At 39.1% G+C, this 16146-nt stretch overlaps 1 protein-coding gene across 3 annotated transcripts in view; it reads right to left on the reverse strand.

Moving 5' to 3' along the window:
* Positions 1-879: 879 nt before the first annotated feature.
* Positions 880-16146, reverse strand: part of Cpsf3 (cleavage and polyadenylation specific factor 3) — a 33713-nt gene continuing 18446 nt past the window's right edge. For 2 of the 3 annotated variants that reach the window (XM_047523499.1, XM_047523502.1), the window contains 8 exons: positions 14374-14526; positions 12745-12853; positions 11066-11164; positions 9922-10016; positions 8115-8202; positions 6156-6225; positions 3315-3411; positions 880-1188 (listed from right to left, as the gene is read on the reverse strand). In XM_047523499.1, the coding sequence (XP_047379455.1) occupies positions 1087-1188; positions 3315-3411; positions 6156-6225; positions 8115-8202; positions 9922-10016; positions 11066-11164; positions 12745-12853; positions 14374-14526 (813 nt within the window). In that variant the 3' untranslated portion in view covers positions 880-1086. Of the gene's footprint in view, positions 1189-1577; positions 1636-3314; positions 3412-6155; positions 6226-8114; positions 8203-9921; positions 10017-11065; positions 11165-12744; positions 12854-14373; positions 14527-16146 lie in introns of those variants that run through there. The other variant, XM_047523501.1, reaches the window with a different exon arrangement.

Below are 16146 nucleotides of genomic sequence, written 5' to 3' on the forward strand. Positions count from 1 at the left end.
GATTCCTATTGCTCCTAAATGTACCATGTGAACAGTGATTGTGTGGATGTTAGCAACCATTCTTTAGTTTGTACCTAGGTAAGGGTCATTCTGACCCACTTCCCCCTCTGTCGATGATCTCATGATGTTAATGTGTAATTTCAGATCATAGCAAGACACTTATGATTAATGTGATTTTTGGTATAAGAACCCCTACAACCCTGTGGTCAGGGCTGTTCTCCCAATAGCCATTTTTTGGGGCATTGTGTGAGACAGTCAGCTGGCCAGCTTAATAAAGACTTTCAAATTTGGACTTCTCAGTGGTGATCGGTCTGTTCTTAAGTTGCGCCCCGTAACATTGCCTTAGTTTCCAACATACTTATTATTGAGATTTCCCTTTAACCCAGAGGCCAGATCCCCAGAACATGTAAGGCCAAGGTAAACCCTTCATCCTCTCTCCTCTGGCTCTGTTCCTCCAGCTTCCTGACTGGTCCTGGGTCCCAAGGATAAAGGCTCTGAGACCTGAGAGCCTCCCTGCTCCACTCTTGGTCACATTGGCTGAGGGAAGGGCTACGGCTGGGACCCTTTGTGGGATTTTACACCCTGCCTTGGAAGAAGCTGGAAGTGAGTCCTAGGAAAGTGGGGGTAGGGGCGAATGGGGGTACAAACAGTGGGGCCATAAAAAGGAATTTGGCAAGTGTCAGCAGGGAAGTAACAAATGGGTTTAAAACTTTTAAGTCATAATCTACTTGCAAGGAAATTCAGAATATGGATATGAAAATACAAAACACTATTTTCTTTCCTTAGTAAATATAATAAGACAGATTCTGACTCAGCTGCTATGAGCATATCTTAAAAGGTTTCAGTGGAAGCTGCATACATTCCTGGAGGCAGAATCAATTCTAAAATAATGAGCAGTTTATTTAGTAGTTAATCCCATAAAAATGGGCAGATTAGTTGGTAATTTAATGTGTTGTTGGAGTAAAACCCATTTGATATCAAAGGTAAACAGGCTACCCCCAAAAAACTAAGGTATTTTATTTGAAATAACAGAAGTAGACTCAAGTATTTTAAAAAAGTCTTAACATACACAGTGATAGAAGGTTGTCAATGAACTGGCGTAAGGGCCTCATACAGCCTCTGTGCAGCCAGTTCCACCATTTCCCGCAGGGATTCATCATCTTCACTTCCTTCTTCACATTCTACAGTCTGAAAGTGAAAGCACAAACATGGCTTTCGGAGTCTGCAGTTATATGGAGGATAAACAAATAGTCCAAGAACAACCATCTCCTAAAAGGGTGAAGGGCACTGGAAGTTGGATGACCCAGAGGTAGAACCCTAGTCCACATACCTAGGGACAGGTACCAGGGTACCAAGCACTTCCTGACACTGTACCTGGCCCTAATTAGAGGTGAGCCCGGGGTAGGGACATACTGAGCAAAGTCTAGAGAACTACATGGAATTGCCACATGTGGACCAGGAAATGCTCGTCTAAGGAGGCCCATCGGTGCAAGAATTACTTGGCAAGCAATGGATGAGGCCATCTACTCAATATTTGTTATTAAATTTGATTTATTTAAACTGGGGCTGGGGATATAGCTCAGTTTGTAGAGTGCTTGCCTGTCAAGCACAAGACCCTGGGTTCAATCCCCAGCACTGCAAGAAAAAAAAAAAAATGATTTAAACTAATAATCTTAGTTACTTCTCAAAGCTCAACTATGAAACACTATGTTGTTAAAATGCTTAAAGTCATACTATAGTCTCCATTTAAAAATTTAAGAAAAAACAAATTCTCAATTCTATGATCGAATCTCACACACACTTAAAAAATATTAATTGCAGACAGACACAATACCTTTATTTATTTATATGTGGTGCTGAGGATCAAACCCGGTGCCTCACAAGTGTAGGCAAGCGCTGTACCACTGAGCTATAACCTCACACACACACACACACACACACACACACACACACACACACTTTTAAAAACAAAAATGGGATAGTTTATCATACATGCTGTCATAACTTTTTCCCCCTCACTCTAAAACGTACAGTGGACAACTCTGTACATTAATGAATCTGCACCAACTTTTTTTTTTTGGTACTGGGGATTTAACCCAGGGGCACTTTACTGCTGAGCCACATCCCCAGCCCTTTTTATTTTGAGACAGGATATTGATAAGTTGCTTAGGGCCCTGCTAAGTTGATGAGGCTGGTCTTGAACCTGTGATCCTCCTGTCCCAGCCTCCTGAGTTGCTGGGATTACAGGCAAGCACCAAGCTCAGCTGCCAACTTTCTTGATGGCTGTATATATGGAACTTCAAATATAAGGATATGTCATATATACAATTTATTTAGTTATTTATTATCGCCTACTCTTGGATTTAAGTTTCTTACCATTTTTTTTTTTTCTTTTAATAGTGCTGGGGATCAAACCCAGGGCTTTGCCCACACTAGGCAAGTGCTCTGCCACTGAGTTACACTCTCAGTCTCTTACCACCTTTTTGCTTTTGTGTGGTGCTGGGATTGAACCCAGGGCCTTGTCTAGGCTACATAAGTGCTCAATCATTGAGCTACATTCTCAGCTCGCCCCTCACCATTTTTTAAAATGCTAAACCCTGCTGTTCTTCTATTTCTGCTCACTTAATTCTTCTTTTTTTTTTTTTTTTAGTAAAATCCAATAAGTAGAATTGTAGATAAAGACCTTACTTCTTTTTACATCTTTTTTTTTTTTAAATATTTTTTGGATATTGATAAACCTTTATTTTTATTCATTTATGTGTGGTGCTGAGAATCAAACCCATTGCCTCACACGTTAGGCAAGCACTCTACCACTGAGCCACAACCCCAGTCCCAAGACCTTACTTTCTTAAAGCTTTTGATGCCAAACTACCTTGCAGAACTATTAGATTTGCATTTCCTGTATTTGTTTTTAGCTTACTGGCTATTGATACTTCTTCCCTAGTGAAGTACATGTTCATGTCTATTTTTTCTACTAAGGTAAAATAAATTAATGCACTCTATATAGTCATATAAAAGAAATTTAAACCCCCACACCCTGAAAGCCAAGGTTTGGAAAAGCCATGTGTATCTTGCTGGATACAGAAGCAGCTTCTCTGAAAAATCCAGAATCAACTGGATGCCAAAGTAGAGAAAGGCTGAGATGAATGAAGGCGAGCTGAAACACTCTCCCTATAGGAATATGGGGAATACACTGGGAGGAAATGCCAAATGGAAAAGGCAAACAAACAAAAATGCACGAGGTGTGGGATCAGAGATTATCTCTATCCTCACTTTATTTCCCAAATGTTTTGAAATGTAGAACAGTTACGTACCCGTGTATCCAAGTTAATGTTAGCTGTTTTCCCATCCACTGTGACGCTAAGGACAGAGCCATCTTTTACACTTACACAGTCTTCTCCAAATATGTCCCTTAAAATAAATAAAGAAGAAGTGTTAGCAGAAAAGTCCTGCTTTGTATATTTGGGGAAAAAAAAAATTGAAGATAAGTCTTAGTTCCAAAGTGTAATACTGATGGCTACTCCTGAGGAGGTATACTTATTATTTACCTTGATATAATTTATTAGTTTTTAAAATTGGGTAAAATACACAGCATCATTTATTAAGGATGCTCCATTGAGCAGGCCTTGTATTAGGAACTTTTATATACATTAGTTGACATAAAATGATTTTGGAAAGGATCCTTTGACAATGAGGAATAAAAGACGGAGGTTACTGATTTGCTAAAATCCTCAAAGCCAGCAAGATTTTGAGTTGGAATTCAAATCCAGGAATGTGGGTGTTACTGGCTCCCAAGTTCACTAGCTATCCACTTCTTTTAGTCAAATGCCTACTTTGTACTAATGAAGTTCAGTTTTGACTGAGCATCTTCTATGTGTCAGATGCTGAGACAACTGCTGGGGATACTGAAACCACTAAGATACTATTTATGTCACTGAGGGGCTATAGTTTAATCTTTAATTTCAACACTGTTACCATCAGTTCCACGGGTATTTGTAAACAGCAGTCCAATCAGTAGACTGGAAGTAGATAAGAAAAGGTAATGCATATAAAAAACCCACAAAACAGTCCTCTGACAGAGTCAAGAACTGACAAAACTGTATTGAACTGGCAGTGGGGAGAGATCAACTGCTTTTTCTTTCAGATAGTAAATATTAATAATGTGTTTGAATCGCTGGGCACAGTGGCGCATACCTGTAACCCCAGCAACTTGGTAGGCTGAGGCAGGAGGATCATGAGATCAAGGTTAACTGCAGCAATGTAGTGAGATCCTGTCTTAAAATTAAAAAAAAAAAAAAAAAAAAAATTTCTGGGGGTGTAGCTCAGGGGTAGCATGCTCCTGGGTTCAATTCCCAGTTCTGTAAAAAATAATATATTTGAATAAACTTGTCTGGGTAACTCAGTACAGGAAAAATATGGTATTTCATATTTTTTTCCTGTGCTAGGGATCAAACCCAGGACCTTGGGCATGCTAGGCAAGCATTCTACTACTAAGCTACCAGACAGTATACTTTAAATACAGAAATATATTAAAAAAGACAGGAGAACAAACCGTAATTGTTTTTCATGAACTGACTGATGGGTGGTCAAAAGATACGGGAGAGCCCACCACGTCAGGGAGCCCCAGGTTCTCTGTTCCTGCAAGCCCGTGGGGGTCCAGGACTGCCTGCTGCAGGACCCTGCACAGACCTGGAGAGCAGGACACCCACCTCAGCAGGGCTCTCAACCTGGGTCCCAGGAAGGCTTTGGGGAGGAGTCATTCGACCCCCTTGAAATCGAAGGTGGAACTGTGCATGTCCCTCTTCTCCACGCGCCGGGGAAAAGTCCCACAGCCTCAGCAGGCTGGCAGTTCAGGCTTTCAGAACTGCAGAGTGAACCCCCTGCAGGAAGAGGAGGACTCTCAGGGCTGCCTGGCCACAGGGCTGGAAACTGACAGGCGGCACCCTTTTCAGTGGCAAAGGCAGAACCTGCTCCTATGGCTTGTCTAGTTTGTGTGACGAGGGATGCTTCTTAAAATCAAAATGGCAACACCAAGAACACTCCTTCTGAAGATATGTGATGGCTTCTGTAAGCAAAGGCATCATTTAAAGCCTGTTATCCACTGGGTGGATAAGCTGGGTACAGTGGATGTGCATGCAGTTTCAGCTACTGGGGAGGCTGAGATTAAAGGCCCACTTGAGCTCAGGAATTTGAGGCCAGGCTTGGCAACATAGTGAGGACCAATTTCTAAAAACACAAATTAACAAACAAAAATCCAACTGAAGCTTATTCATTTTTTTAAAGGCCACGATTATCAAGCATGAAAGTGGTGAAAAGAATGAAAGAAATAGAAATGCTAATGCAAAAATCTTCCAAACATGCAGAACACCTTATTTTGTTAAGATGTCAAATTAAACAACCTTCAATTTAAAATGAGAAACAGTCATTTTTTTTAACAAGTATTTGAGAGATGACCACATACAAAGGTCACTGTGCTAGATGCTGAAATTATAAATCATAGCTATCCACTAGGAAGCAATATTACATGATTTTACTTGGAAAAACATTCCAAAATCAGGATTAAAGAATACTTATAGAAAGGCAAAAGACTTAATTATCTGGTGTTTGGAAAAATATCAAGTTGAAAAGTATTTCATAGGTACAGATTTAGTATCTGAGAAAAGTCTAAAAGGAAACCCCTTTTATCAAAGAATTCATATTTAAGAAGCAAACAGCTATGGCCGTGGTGTGCACACCTGTAATCCCAGAGACTTCGAGGTTGAGGCAAGAGGATCGCAAATTCAGTCAGCCTCAGCAACTTAGTGAGTCCCTAAGCAACTTAGCAAGATGCTGTCTCAAAATACAAAATTAAAAGGCTGGCGATGTGGCTCAGGTGTAGAGCAACATTGCATTCAACCCCCAGAAATGCGGGGAAAAAAAAAAGCAAATATAAAATTATCCTTCAAGGCAGTCAGTGGAGTTGAGGCATCTGTAGCTGCTGACTATGCCGGCCTGGTCAGCACATCCCAAGGCACCGTGTTGCATGAAGGTAAATGGCCAACCAGGCAGGTCCCACACCAGGAATCCAGCACAGCGAAGCATCACACAGTGGAGCTCAGGGCTCCTTCCACCCCATCCCCACTTCCCGGCTGGGCGATGCTGAGTGAGAGACTTACTGGAGCATGATCTCCAACCTCTTGCTATAAATGTGCATTTCTAATTTCTTAGAAGCCTTTTGTACTGCACCTGGGGGAAAAAGGACAGAGTTCAATTTTTGAATTTCTATTCTGACAATTCCAAATCCACAATCAGTGCTCAGCTAGGGGGCCTCGAAGTGCAAGCACAGTGCATGCCACCTGTCAGGCTGGCCTGGCTTTGCCTCGCTGTTTTGTGTTCTTTCTTTTTGTGTGTGTGTGTGTGTGTGTGTGTGTGTGTGTGTTCTTATTTAAGATCACAAGATGAGACTTAAGATTGCTTTCAGTCATCATCATTATTACTATCACCATTGTGTGCACTGTGGACGGAATGCAGGGGCATTCTACCACTGAGCTGCATCCCTATCCCTTTTCTGAAAGTTCTATTTTGGGACAGGGTCTCACCAAGTTGCCGAGGCTGGCTTTGAACTTGCCCATCCTTTGCCTCAGCTTCCTGAGTACAATTATTTTAAATTTTATTTCCAATGTTTCCCAAACTTGCCATCTGTGATCAGAGGTGAATAAAAGTATATCTCTAAGAGTTCTAAGAACACATCTAAACTCAAAGATCCCAGAAATCTTTTGCTTTATCTAATTTATATAAACTTAACATTGTAGTACATATAATATGCCTGAATGTTTTAATAAAAATACTTAGAATCACCTGTCTGTTAAATTACTTAGTTTTCCTGCCAAAATCACATAGCCAGGCAGTGCAGGAAGATGAGCCATCCTTAGTTTGGAGGTTCAAAGAAGCCCTGGCACACCCCTAAAGACCTGCCAGTGTATCCCAGCAGCAAAATAATATAGAATGCAGAGTCTGGTGGTTCCTCAAAAGCTTAAACAGAAGTTAACAAGTTAACCCACGAGTCCTACTCCTAGGTACAAACCCAGGAGAAATGAAAACCTGTCTACAAAATAAGCTTGTTATTTATTTATTTATTTGCAGGGCTAGTGATTGAACCCAGGGCCTTGAGCATTCTTTTTTTTTTTTTTTTTTTTTTAAGTATGGGGATTGAACCCAGGCACACTTAACCACTGAGTCATATCCCAGTCCTTTTTGTATTTTATTAGAGACAGGAACTTGCTAAATTGCTTAGGGCCTTGCTAAGTTGCTGAGGCTGGCTTTGCACTTGAGATCCTCCTGTCTTGGGCCTCCTGAGCTTCCGGATTACAGAAGTGAGCCAATGAGCCCTATAGGGCCTTGAGTATTCTAAGGCAAATGCTCTACTCCCAAGCCTACACAAAAACTTACATACAAATATCTACAGTAGTGTTATTCATAGCAGCTGAAGGCAGGAACACCCCAAATTTACCAGCTAATGAACCAATGGGTGAAACATGCTATATCCATAGTGTGGGAAATTATTTGGGTATAAAAAAAATGAAGTACTTATTCTGTTAACCACATGGATGAACCTTTAAGACATGGTGCAGAGTCAAAGAAGGCAGTCACAAAAGATTCCATTTATGCAATGCCATTTGTATGAAATGCCCAGAGTAGGCAAGTCCAGAGATAGCAAGCAGGTTAGTGTTGCCTTGAGGTAGTGGGGAGGGATTACAGGATAACGGTTGCAGGACAGAGGGTTTAAGGAGTGATCAAATGTTCTAAAGGCCATGGGGATGGCCGGACGCCGTGGTGCATGCTGCAATCCCAGCAGCAAGGGAGGCTGAGGCAGGAGGACCATGAGTGCAAAGCCAGCCTCAGCAAAAAGCGAGGTGCTAAGCAACTCAGTGAGACCCTCTCTCTAAGGAAAATACAAAATAGGGCTGGGGATGTGGCTCAGTGATTGAATGCCATGCCCCTGAGTTCAAACCCCGGTAAATGCCGCCCCCCCACCAAAAAAAATTAGATTTAAAGTTCTAATTTATGACTCTACTTCCTTTTAGTTCACAGAAATAGGAGAAACGAAAGAACTGATGAAAGTAAAAATTCTGTACCTTTCCTTATTTTCGGATTTGACTGAACTTCCAGTATCACGGTTGTTACTGTGTCAGCATACATGTCATTCGAAGGGTTTGCCAGCCACTGGAAGGCAAAAGGCAGAGTTAGGAAGGCAGAGCTCTGGCGTCCGCCCAGTCATCCAGGGATGTACTGGTGGGGCTACTAATAATGTTGGACACCCCTAATTTCCTTTTAATCCTAAAAGCATGCTAAGCACTTTCTTTAAGGCAAGATGCTTTATACATATTATTTAATTCTCATAACAAATAGTACAATTAGGGGCTGGGGTTGTAGCTCAGTGGTACAGCACTTGCCTCACATGTATAAGGCACTGAGTTTGATCCTCAGCACCACATAAAAATAAACTAAAACAAAATATTTTAAAAAATAAGTACCATCATTCACTTAATTTTATAAAAGAGAAAACTGATTCTAAAGTAACCTGTATAAGGTAATTGCTGGTGCTGGACTCCAACTCCAATTCCTAATAACTATCGGAAGCACAGGCAGCATGGTCACAAGGTAAGATGTGTGTGCCTGGCACTGGCGATGGAAGCCAGAGCTTTGCACACGTGGGCACATCTCAACCACTGAGCTATACTCCTGTTCCCTATGGAGGGACATCTTAAAATATTTACTTTTGCTTCTCGAAGGAAGACTGAGATTCCCCTGACACTCCTTTCATGTGTCCAGTGTTCCAACAAAAAGCTTCCCACGCATCCGGGTTAGTGAAACCAGGTGCCTTCTTTCAGGAATGAGTGCACTCCCTAACTTCTGTCGCCTCTCCAAAAAGCACTTTCATAGGCAACAGCAGGCACTTGGAAAAACTCTCTAAGATGTTTCTGATGTGTTAACTCTAGAAACAAAACTATATTCTCTAATAGTATTTAGTAGAAAGAGCTGAATCAGTGTCTCCAATAATTTCTCCTTTTTCTGATCACATTTTACATATTATTTTATGTAACTTTATGCTAGGAAAATCTATTCCTTTGACACTTTCTTTTTTTTTTTTTTTGTACTGGGGATTAAACCCAGGAATGCCCTACCACTGAGCTACATCCCCAATCCTAGTTATTTTTTATTTTGAAACTGGGTCTCACTAAATTGCCCAGGCTGGCCTGGAACTTGTGATCCTCCTGCCTCAGCCTCTGGAGTCACTGGGATTATAGGCACGCACCACAGGCTTGACACTTTCTTTCATTGTTTTTAGCCTTCTGGATCAAATTTAGGCTTAAATTACAAAACTCTATAAGGATCAGAGCTGACAGATCTTTTTAAACTTATCTGAATCTTCAGAATTCCACATTTTAAGGAGTGTTACTAGAAAAGTTTGTATGCTTTTATTTTTGACACAGGGTCTTGCTAAGTTGGAAGGCTGCCTTTGAACTTCCAACTGTACCACCTCAGCCTTCCAAGTTGCTGGGATTATAGGTGTACACCACCACACCTAGCATGTTTGTGTTTTAACAGAATTCAGTTTCTATCTTATGAATTTTAAGACCTTTTTATCTAACTGAAATATCCTTGGATACCACAAAATCAGCTGAGACTCACATGGTGGACTTATACTTATTATACACAATAAAATTTAAGCCTTATTAGTTACATCTTTGCTATTGTAACTACATAGAAAATGTCCAGTTATGTTATGTTTAAAGCTGATCCTGGAAAGAAAAACATAAACATAATTTCCTATTTTTTTTTTTCCCCTGAATTGGAAGCAACCAATTTTCTCTATAATTGCATGTGAGCATTTTTAAAACTTTTTTTTCCTCCTTGTTTAGGTAAATGATTTTATCTTACTTCTAGTACCACCATGCCTGGTTCCTGAATTACAGTAATATTTTTGAATACTTTCAGAGCAGGTTTTTCTTGAATTTCTAATTCTTCTACATCACCTGGAAAAAAAAAGAATTACATGAAGTATATAATTTTCTAATCATCTTTCAGAGGCATAACTTCATTTGCTTATAGAGATGGATTAAATAAAGCTGCTAAATAATGGAAAATTAATATTCATTTATATAGTCAAACAGCTAAGTTTTATTTTAATTGCTTGTAGCAATTAAAGATATCAATACATATTATAAAAATTCATATAACTAGGTAGGATTTACTCTGGACATTAAAGATTTTATCAATAACAAACTTAGGTGATGTTCAAACATGTATGTTTGTACACCAGATCTGGTCTTCTGCTAGAATCTTAACACAATCAGTCACTTTACCGCTGACTTCATAAATTTATTCACTGCACAGGGACATCCTATTGTTTAATATCAAAACTTTCTGGTCTTCCTACTGTCCTCTTAATCCAGGATTAATTCAGACATATTTTATTAACTTTCTATGTTACTATCCATAATCCTAGTGTGAGAGTTGGAAGTGAAAAAAGATTTTCCTTCTCGTGGTTTGTTTTATGGTAGCATTTTCCTCTGAAGAGTCTATTAATGGAAAGCAATTTTATAATTTGAAGTGTCCTTGCTTTATTAGAAAGAGTCCCTGACTCTCTTTATGTTAATACACAAAAATCTTTAACTCATAAAGGTGAAAACAGATTGAGTGGGCTTATTCTCAATGGTCTTTGGCCAAAGCCCATGAACTCTTATAAACCTGCTATATAAATTAGTACTGATGAAAGTGGAAAAATTGTTTTGACTGAAGCAATAGAAAAAAAAGAGATAAAATTTTAGAGATAGATTTAAACATAGGAGCAAAGCCTACTGATATTTTTAGAGTTGTAAATACATCAGAGATAAGAGGTATCATGGGATTCAAAAAATTTTTTGAGTATATTTTCAATTTTCAGCTAAAGGTGATAACATGACCATTTGAAATATAAATAGACTTCTGAGACAATTATTGAAGCTAAATAAAATCTTTCCTTAGATATGAAATTACCTTACTAAAAGAGATAAAGCAATTACATGAATTTCAGTAAACACACCTGTCAATTTCTGCAGCTGATAATAGAGCAAATTAAAGGGCCCAGTGTATGGTATGGCTTGGGTCTGTTTCACAGTGCTCATGGCCAAGTCGGTGTAATCTGAAGAGAAAATTAAGGTAAATAGAAAATTATATACTTTAAGAAAATGATAAAATATGCAAACACAAACCAGTGGCTAAAAAAAGAAGTACGAGCAAAGTAAACAAGAACACACTTTGAAAGCTAGCAAGGTGCTCCTACAAGTCCCTGCTTATGCCCTTTGGCCCCCTCGTTAACTTGGGTTCCAAGCGCGGGAAAGCAGCCCCACCCTCAGAACCATTAGTTCTTGGACTTGAAGTGCATCAGCTGTTTTCCACCTTCTTTTCTGCTTGGCGACCCTAATAGTCTCATCACTGGACACAAGAACTACCTGATGTGCAAGGCTCTTGCCATCACTGCAGGCCGGCTCCCCTCACACCCTGCACTTCTGCAGCTGACTTCCGGTAAGCACTTCCTAACACTGCTTCTCTCATTACTCTGGGCTGTAAAGGGTTGTGACTCTTTTTAATAAACCTAGTCCTAAGCACCTAGCCCAGTGCCTGGGCTAGAAGTAGGAGTTCTCCAGGTGCTGAATGAGGGAACAAGTTACACACTCACCTGTGATGCTCTGAAAGCTGACAGTTGGCCTGCCCCATAGATAAATTCCTAATACTTCCACTATTTCTTATTCCTTAGCAAAGTACTTAAAATTTATTAGTGTTATACAAATAAAAGCGAGCACAATATTTACTTTAAGATAGTATTATTGGGAAAGTAAGTTCTTATCAGTGGCTTAGAATTCACACCAACACAGGGGCTGGGGTTGTATCTCATTGGTAGAGCACTTGCCTAGCATGTGTAAGGCATATAAAAATAAATAAAGGTATTGTGTCCATCTACAACTAAAATATTTTTAAAAAATTTACAGGAACACAGAACTCACATGGAAATGTTTATAAACTTCAGGAAAAAAAACAACTTATAAACTTAAATACAATCTTATCTTTGTGCAAATCTTCATTTTTCTTTACAATGAGCCTCAATATGTATACACTACAGTCTCTAACCATATGGTTGATGTTACTTGGATGAGGCAAGTTTTTCCCTTTTAAAATTATAAAAGATTTTGTTTTCTTCCTCCTGATCGTTGTTTTGGAACGGCAGATAACAAACAAGTCCAGCAAGGATGTAGAACTATAGATTCATTAAGAGATGAGTGTAGTTCAGTGGTTGAGTACACACTTTACCATGCATGAGTCTGGGTTTCATATCCAGCAACCAAACAGAACCAACCAACTCTACAGATGGTTAAAAACAAAATGCTCATCTGATAAGCACAAAGTTACTTCAGAAAATAAAAGCACCATGCTCTGATGTAAATAAAAGGTAGAAACCAGTGGCTACAAAGTCAGAAGGAGTGGTTAACCTGAGAAGTGAATTTGACCTCAATTAAGAAAAGAGTGACTCTGTGGATCATTTAAATGTTTCAGTGGTCCAGGGAAGATTTTTTCCTTCACAAAGCCATTTAGACTACTTTTATCTATTCTTATTTCATTATTTTGTTGTTACTTAAAACAAGGCCACTAAATTAAGAGAATTTTCATAGATTTTTCTTTCAATGCTGAGATCAAATAATATCTGATATTGAACAGTATACTTACTAGACAGGTCACAAGGAGAAAGTATGTGATAATTAAAGTTTCTTTTAACAAGTATTCCTGAGACCCGCTGGCCTTGTTCTGGTTTTTTGTCCGCTAAAAAGCCCATGACCTATTAAAAAAAAAAAAAAAAAAAAAGGAGAAAATAGAATCTTGTAAAATGCAGATATATTCAGGCAATCATTAATGAATTAATGATAACCATTAGAGCTTTTAACTACAAAAACAATATGTGAATTTAACTTTGAAAATTATAAAATGCTATATTTTACATCTCTGTGGCCAAGTTTTATTTATATATTTATTTATTTATTTTATATCTCAAGCCTACCAAGTTCTCAAAGGGAAGATTCACAGGGACAGATCTCGCAAGAATGGCTGGGTTCAGTTCAATTCCAATCAGCTCAACAACAAAAGTTAATGCTTTATTTATTTTTTAAAAATTTTGTGATATTGGAGATTGAATTCAGGGCACGCCAACAAGTCTTCTACTACTAAGCTACACTCCAAACCTGCTAATGCTTTTAAATAACTAAAATTATTACGAGAGAATACTCCAATAAGAAGTTGAGCTTTTTGGGCTGGGGATATGGCTTAGTTGGTAGAGTGCCTGCCTCGAATGCACAAAGCCCTGGGTTCAATCCCCAGCACCAAAAAAAAAAAAAAAAAAAAGAAAGAAGTTGAGCTTTTCCTGATCTCAGTTCAATGTGGCTTCCCTTAAATTATCTGGTTGCAAAACTTTTTTTGTGTCCCTATATCTTCGCCAGCAGAGTTTGAGAACTACATTTCTAGATTGTTCAATTGAATATATTTTTTCTATAGACAGAAGAGAAACATCATTATACTGGCCCCTGGAAGGTTTTGTGAACCATTAAGATTCAGGCATAGATATAACACTTGCTCTTCTTTGGGAAAGTCTCACATTCTAACTTTTGCTAATTTTTGTTTCTCCTCAATTCAGCTATAAGGAAGGCTATTCCTCAGTTTCTTCATATCTGGCTCATTATGTATTAAAAGAATGTTGTAAAGTTAACATATGTCTGATATCTAAAATTTCACATATATCATTTAAAAGCCAGCCTTAAAAGTATCTTCAAAAGATTTTTGATCAACAGAGGTAAAAATGCAGGCTTCTTGCAAAGAATCCCCCTACCACCCAAGGTAATGTTTTCTTTAACTACTTCAATTTTAAGTTCTAAAAGTATATTTCACCATCAAAAATGATTAATCCTTAAAAAGACAAAATTTTAGTACTTCTGTTATATCTACATAACCATGTTTAGAGAATCTTTAGCTTCTTAGGGAGGAAGACAAGGGGAGGGCAGAACCCTGCAGCGTCCCGGCGAATCACAGTAATAAGTGTGCTTACCCTCAAACACAGCAAGGGAAAGAAACTAGGCCTGCGGATAGGGAGCTCTCAGATTCCACTGCACCAAGATCTGACCTACCTGGAAATTTTCCATCTGAAGAAATAACTTAGTAGAACAAAAAGAAGCCTAAAAAGCACCTGGATAACATCCTTGCAGTGTACTAAGTAGACGGAAAGGAGCACTTCGTCTTGACTTCATTAAACAAGGTCCATTTTCTTAAGAAGAAAACACACAGCCAGGATTAGGAGTCACTATCCTTTACCTTGGCTAGTTTTTCTCCTCTGAAGTTTAAGGTCACAGCCTCAGTATTCCGAGGATTGTGAACCTCTATGTGAACTTCATCATTATCTTCGTATTCTCGAATCAGCGCTGCTTTCAGTCTGGCCATTTCATTCTGTTCTCCATGGACTAGAATCTACACAGAATAAATTTTATTTATTTTTAAAAATATTTTTTTAGTTGCCAATGAACCTTTATTTATTTTTATGCAGTGCTGAGAATCAAACCCAGTGCCTCACACATGCTAGGTAAACGCTTCGCCACTAAGCTACAACACTAGCCCCAGAATAAATTTTAAAAGCACAGGAAACATCCTCTGTTGACATCAATGATGGTTCTTGACTTCATTAGCTAAATTCATAAACCAGAGACACCCCTGAAGTTCTGAAATATCACTACTTTTAAGGACCTCCAGTCAAACTTATGCAGACCTACTCTGAGAATAAAGAAACTTCTTTTCTATGTCACTAGTAAGATACAGTACTTTTTCTACGTTTCTAGGTGTGTCTGTGCTCACATTTCTAAAGAGCTAGACCTCTGCCACCTTTAGATGCACCTGGTTCTTGTATAAACTACTGCTACTCCTGCTGTCTCAGGAAGTTTTCTTCAGGTTTCTTAATGTGAGCCTCTATGTTTGTACTGCAGTACTGTGGATTAAACCTGGGGTGCTCACCACTGAGCTGCACCCCAAGTCCTTTTTTTATTTTTATTCTGAGACAGCAGGAGAGGGTCTCACAAGTTGTCCAGGCTGGCCTCAAGTTTCTAGAGTCACTGGAATTATTGGCATGGGCCACCACGCCCAACTTAACGTTAAGACTTTCAAATGAAGCTTTTGTGAAGGAGGGGGGGAAAAAGCAGCTTCTGATATTCTCTTCTGTTTTTATTAAAATAATATCAAATAAAAAGTTTCAGAACTAAATAAAACATTTTAGAGGGATATTTACAATGATCATACTGGCTACCAGTCTCTTTCTGTTGACTTTTGTAAACTATTTTCCAAGACAGGTCACTCCTTGCCTCTAGAGCAAGGGTTCTTGTCTGGTTCACAGAAGCATGGCCAATGTCACTACTGAGCATGTTTAGCATCTAGGACATGAACACAAATCTTGGCACTGTTGCTTACTATCTGTGTATCCTTTGCCAAGTTACTCAGCATCTTGGTTTCTTATTTATAAAACAGATATTGGAGCCGAGTGTGCTAGCACTTGCCTGTAAATTCCAGTTACTCAAGAGGCCAGCCTCAGCAGCTTAGCCAGATCCAATCTCAAAAAACCAACCAACCAACCAACCTCCCCCAAAATAAACCAGCTCCCTCCCAACAAAACAAAACAATCAGCAGTTGGTTGTGATAGTTAAGCAAGTGGATGCATAATATGCTGGGCGTGGTGGTGTAGCGTGAAATCCCAGTGGCTTGGGAGGTTGAGGGAGGAGGATCTCGAGTTCATGGCCAGCCTCAGCAATTTAACAAGGCCTTAAGCAACTCAGTGAGACCCTGTCTCTAAATAAAACACAAAAATTGGCTGGGATGTGGCTCAGTAGTTAAAAACCCAAAGTTCAATCCCTGGTACCAATAAAACAAAACAAAACGAAACACTAATATGGGGCTTGGTATTTGGCAAACATTTAATGAATGCTAGCTATTATCAACTACTGCCACTGACACCACAAGTATTATCATTTTATCATGTAGCTATACTTTTTTTTGGAATTGAACCCAGGACCTTGTGCATGTGAGGCAAGCACTCCACCATTGAGT

This window comes from Sciurus carolinensis, chromosome 13, assembly GCF_902686445.1.
Source record: "Sciurus carolinensis chromosome 13, mSciCar1.2, whole genome shotgun sequence".
In the NCBI taxonomy this organism is placed as follows: Eukaryota; Metazoa; Chordata; class Mammalia; order Rodentia; family Sciuridae; genus Sciurus; species Sciurus carolinensis.